This window comes from Bison bison, unplaced genomic scaffold (assembly GCF_000754665.1).
Source record: "Bison bison bison isolate TAMUID 2011002044 unplaced genomic scaffold, Bison_UMD1.0 scf7180017864516, whole genome shotgun sequence".
Classification (NCBI taxonomy): Eukaryota; Metazoa; Chordata; class Mammalia; order Artiodactyla; family Bovidae; genus Bison; species Bison bison.
Window position 1 is genome coordinate 8,239,016 of NW_011495069.1, and position 5,225 is coordinate 8,244,240.

The following is a 5,225-nucleotide window of genomic DNA, read 5'->3' on the forward strand; positions in this document are numbered from 1 at the left end:
TGGGGGCACCTGGGGTTGGTCTGCTGGCTTATGCACAAGGGAAGTGGGACCTGGGCTTGGAAGGCGGGAAGAGGCGGTCAGGGCCTACACACAGAGCCCCCCCAGAGCCCCCCATTCCAGTCCTAGGTGACCCTGCTGCTGCCTCGATTCCCCTGTCCTCGCAAGAGGTGTCTGGCCTGGGCTGGACCCGAGGGGCCGCAGGGGCACCGCTTCCCAGGCTAGGGGCTGGGGGAGGCGAAGTGAGCCTCAGCTCTGGCAGGACGGTACCCGCCAGACTCACCCCGTCCTGACCAGAGCAGGAGCCTCCCAGAGCCTCTGTTTCTGGGTTTGGGGGTTGGCTCAGGGCTCGAGGAGACCTCCAGGCGGCCTGGGAGGTTCTCAGTGCCCCAGAGCACTGACGGTCTCCCTGCCCCAGGTCTCCCGCCTGGCCCTGTCTGGCCTCCGCAACTGGACCACGGCAGCCTCGCCGAGTGCCGTGTTTGCCGCCCGCCACTTCCGGCCCTTCCTCCCGCCCCAGGGCCACGTGGAGCTAGGCGAGCCCTGGTGGATCATCCCCAGTGAGCTGAGTGTCTTCACTGGCTACCTGTCCAACAACCGCTTCTACCCACCGCCACCCAAGGGCAAGGAGGTGAGGGCAGCCCCATGGCCCCATGCCCCAGCCCCGCACCTGGACCCCAAGGCCGCCGGCCTGCCCCTCGTCCTGCACTCCTGCCTCCGTCTGGCCCCACCCCTGGTCCAGGGCCGACACTCACCCAGGGGAGCCGGGTCCCCGCAAGCCAACCCCGGGACCCACTGCCTTCCCCGCAGGTCATCATCCACCGGCTCCTGAGCATGTTCCACCCACGGCCCTTCGTGAAGACCCGTTTTGCCCCTCAGGGGGCCGTGGCCTGCCTGACCGCCATCAGCGACTTCTATTACACCGTGATGTTCCGGTGAGGGGTCCTGGCAGCCCCATCCCTGTTTTCACCTGGGCCTGGGACTCCAGGGCAGCACGGAAGGGTACAGCCCCGGGAGCCAGGGCCAGACCCCGCCACCCCATCACCACCACTTACTGCCCTGCGGGCCTGGCCAAGCAGCTTTGCTCTCTGAGCCTCACATTCCTCCTCATGCCCCAGGGAAGGGGTGACTTCCTCCAGGAGGAAGGGAAAAGTGCTGAGTGTGCTTTAGCATGGGGCTGATGGCCGTCACTGTCATCCACATGGAAGGGGGTGCGTAAGAGCTGTGACACCAGGTCACACAGCCCCTGGAGAGGCTGTGAGAGCTCAGAGGAGGGTCAGCTAGGCTTCCAGGGAAGGCGCAGGGAAACTGGGCCCTGAAGGTAGGGCAGCACCTTGAGGGCCTCCCCTCTCCCTGCCCCACACACTCCTCCGCCCCCTGCCCAGCCCTCTGCCCCACCCAGAGTCTGGCCATCCCTGCGTGGGTTCCAGGCTTTGGGGCAGAAGGGGGTGGGCAGGCAAGCTCTGCTCGGCCAGGGGACCCACTCCCAGCCAGGTCTTTTCCCTCCAGCATCCATGCCGAGTTCCAGCTCAGCGAGCCCCCCGACTTCCCCTTCTGGTTCTCCCCCGGCCAGTTCACCGGCCACGTCATCCTCTCCAAAGATGCCACCCACGTCCGTGACTTCCGGCTCTTCGTGCCCAACCACAGGTGAGAGCTTCCATCCCACCCTAGCTTCCTGCTCACGTGTGCCCCCGCCAGCTCCCAGAGTTCAGCCCCCCTCAGTCTCTCCCCAGAGCCCTTCCTCTTGGGAGGCACCTGGAGCTGACCTCGGAGGAGGCAGTATGAGGTGGTCGGGGGCAGGGAGGTGGTCATTCCGTCATCCCAGGCAGCACCTGGGACATGCTTTTGGGATGATGGAGTGACCAGCCAGCTCTGTGCTGGAACCCAAGGCAGCAGCCCTCAGCCCCTCCCTGAAGCTGGAGCCCCCCACCCCTGCTCATTCTGCTGACAAACCCGTGACCACACCTTGCCCTGGCACCCTAGGGAAAGGCTGGCAGGTGGGCAGGGACCTGACTGGTGGGGGTGCAGGAAGCCTTCCCAAAGGAAGGGACATCTGTGCAGCGACCTGGGGGCTGAGGAGGGTTTAGCCAGGCAGAGGGAACAGCACATGCAGAGACCTAAGGGGCAGGCCCTCCTTGCCTGCAGTTGCTACCCTAGACCCTGGGTGGGGACTGGGGGTGGCTTCTGGAAGGGCTCAATGCCAGCCACCTGCCTGCCTGCCTGCTCCACCTGCCTGCCTGCCTGCTCCACCTGCTCCACCTGCTCAGGATCAGCCTCTTGTTGGGGGGATGCAGAGAGCCTTTCCAGCTTTATCCCAGATGGCAAGCTCAGGGGGGCCTGAGTGACTCTGTACCAGGACGGTACCCGGGCTGGGAGCCGAATGGCCCAGAGCTAAGTCTCAGCTGTAACACCAGTGGCTGTGGGCAAGACCCTGGGCCCCTCCAGGCCTCAGTTTCCTCATCTTTTAGATGGGCAGCTGGGTCCTAGACAGGAGTGAGAGGGTCGCCGGGACAGCCTGGGAAGAGAACCCAGGACCAGGAGCCACTTGCCATCCTCATTCAGGGTTACCGAGGGCAACGAGGGGCCCATGGGAAAATGATGAGGAAAGACCGGCCCTCCTCCTCTCCCTTGCTCAGCAAGCAAGTCCCTGTGCTGCGGGGGCTCAGCCCAGGGCACGTCTGCCCCCAGCCCAGGGGTGGAGGTGGGGTCCTGGATTGGATGAAACAAGGAGCAGGAGGGGGCGGTGGAGTGCCTGCTTCACCGGCCCAAGGTGGTTGGTAGCCTGTCCTGGGGCGCCCTCATGTGGTGGATCTGCAGGTTGCACATGATCAGGCCAGACTTCCCACTGGAGACAGTGGAGGAGGCCTGCAGCGAGAGGACAGTACCCGTTTTTCACTCCTGCCCAACTCGAGGTGCTGGGGGAGGCACTGATGACCGCTGCCTCTAAGAGTCATGGGTCGCGGGCAGTGCCTGAGCCGTGGATGTAGAAGCCCTTTGTACACTACAGGCCTGGGTTGGTGGAGGGTGGTGTGGTCCTAGTGCCTTTAGAAGAGGCAGCCTGGAAAGAAAAGGTCCCAGGCTCTGCCGTCAGCATCCCAGTGGCTCTGAGACCTTGGGTTCACCCTGCTGAGTCTCAGCGTCCTCATCTATAAAATGGGGCCAGCGTCAGGCTTTCGGTGAGATCAAGTCTGACGTCTGATGGGCTTTGATGATGGCGTTGTGCCCTGGGCGCCCTCTCCCGTCTCCAGGTCTCTGAATGTGGACATGGAGTGGCTGTACGGGGCCAGTGAGAGCAGCAACATGGAGGTGGACATCGGCTACATACCCCAGGTGAGCGCACAGGTGGTCCCTTCACGTGGTTAGTCGTAGTCGCGTCCGACTCTTTGCGACCCCATAGACTAGCCCGGTGGCTCCTCTGTCTATGGGATTTCCCAGGCAAGAATACTGGAGTGGGTTGCCATTCCTCTTCCAGGAGATCTTCCAGACTCAGGAATCGAACCTGGGTCTCCTGCATCTCCTGAGTTGGCAGGCGGGTTCTTTACCACTGAGCCACCCAGGAAGCCTCAGGTTGGAAGGTGGGGCTTGGAGGCAGAACCCTGCCACAGGGTCTCTCAGCCTGGCTGCAGGGATACCCAGCTGGCTAGGAGCCTCAGGACAGGGAGTGACAGAGCTCCTGGCAGGCAAAGCAGGATCCTGGGAGGACACGTATTCCTGCACGCGGAGTCCAGCAGCTGCCATGGGCCCCAGCCGGCTTCCCACGGTGGAGCCCTGGCTGGACAGTGGGCTCTGTACACAGCCTTGACCGGACCCTGCCCTTCCCTGGGCCTGTCTCCCCGCCTCTACAATGAATGGCATGTCTCTGAGGGTCTCTTGGGGCCCCTGGAGGACTCTTGCCCCTCACTGAGACATCCCTCACTGACCCCTGGCCCAGATGGAGCTGGAGGCGCTGGGCCCCTCGGTGCCCTCCGTGATCCTGGACGAGGATGGCAACCTGATCGACAGCCGCCTGCCCTCAGGGGAGCCCCTCCAGTTTGTATTTGAGGAGATCCAGTGGCAGCAGGAGCTGAGCTGGGAGGAGGCAGCCCGGCGCCTGGAGGTGGCCATGTACCCCTTCAAGAAGGTGAGGCGGGACAGTGGGCACAGGCAGGGGCGGGCTTCCTGGGGCTGGGAGGAGACCTGAGGAGCGGCAGGTGGGCCCTGGGCACCGAGTGCCAGGCAGGGCTTGTGGCTCAGGCTGCCTCCCTGTGGGGCTCAGCCTGGGCCGGGGAGCCACCCCTTTGTCTTTCAGAACTTGGCGGAGCCATGCTCTGGCTCAGCATCTCACACACACAACAAACGTCCATGCATATGTACACATATCCATACATGTGCATACGTGCACGTACACGTATATCCACTACAAACACACACACACCTACATGCACATCACACTCAGCCCCTGCAGTGGGGCCCTGCCGCACACAAGAGCTTCTCTCTGTCCCCACTTGGCCCCAGGTCACCTACCTGCCATTCACCGAGGCCTTTGACCAAGCCAAGGCCAAGAACAAGCTGGTGCACTCAATCCTGCTGTGGGGGGCCCTGGACGACCAGTCCTGCTGAGGTGAGGAGACCCCGCCAGTCTGCGGGTAGAGGGGGCGGCGTCACTCCTTGTGGGCGCAGGGGGCTCTGAGACCACGGGACTCTGCTCTCAGAGCCCGAGGTTGCTTGAGGACCGCATGGGGCAGGGAGGTGCGTTGAGGGCTCTGGGGTGCTGTGCTGAGCTCTGAGGAAGCTGCTGGACTCTGGAGAAGGAGTCCAGCTCTGCCATCTTCAGCCAGGAGGCTTTGGCCAAGTGATTTTCCTTCCCAGACCTCAGTTTTCTCAGCAATAAGAGGATAACATACTTTACCTCCCACCGTTGTGAAAACAGATGTGAAAGTGTCCGTGCTCTGGAAAGTGTTGCACACAAGTCAGAGAAAAATAGTGCCAAAGCCTGGACACTTTTCACTTAATCAGAAAAATACTCCAAAGACCCCCTGGTGCAGAATTCTCTGGGTGCCTGATGGGGGTTACAAAGAGGAGCAAACAGTGCCCCAGCCCTTGTCCAGCCAATCGACAAACATCCCGGATACCTCCTGTGCCTAGCCCTAGGCTAGGTGCTGGGCATCCTGCATCGAGGAAGTCAGAAGCGGTCCCTGGGCTCAGGGAGCACGCAGTGTGTGCAGAAGGCAGACACTACAAGTGTGGCA

General features: G+C 62.7%; 1 protein-coding gene across 1 annotated transcript in view; it reads left to right on the plus strand.

The window, feature by feature from the left end:
• The window catches only part of SEPN1 (selenoprotein N, 1), a gene marked incomplete at its 5' end in the record, with an annotated part of 16,243 nt that overhangs the window by 7,331 nt on the left and 3,687 nt on the right, over positions 1-5,225 (plus strand). Inside the window, 6 exon segments of the mRNA XM_010830249.1 lie at positions 416-628; positions 808-932; positions 1,507-1,644; positions 3,246-3,327; positions 3,929-4,117; positions 4,492-4,597. Of these exon segments, the coding sequence (XP_010828551.1) occupies positions 416-628; positions 808-932; positions 1,507-1,644; positions 3,246-3,327; positions 3,929-4,117; positions 4,492-4,597 (853 nt within the window).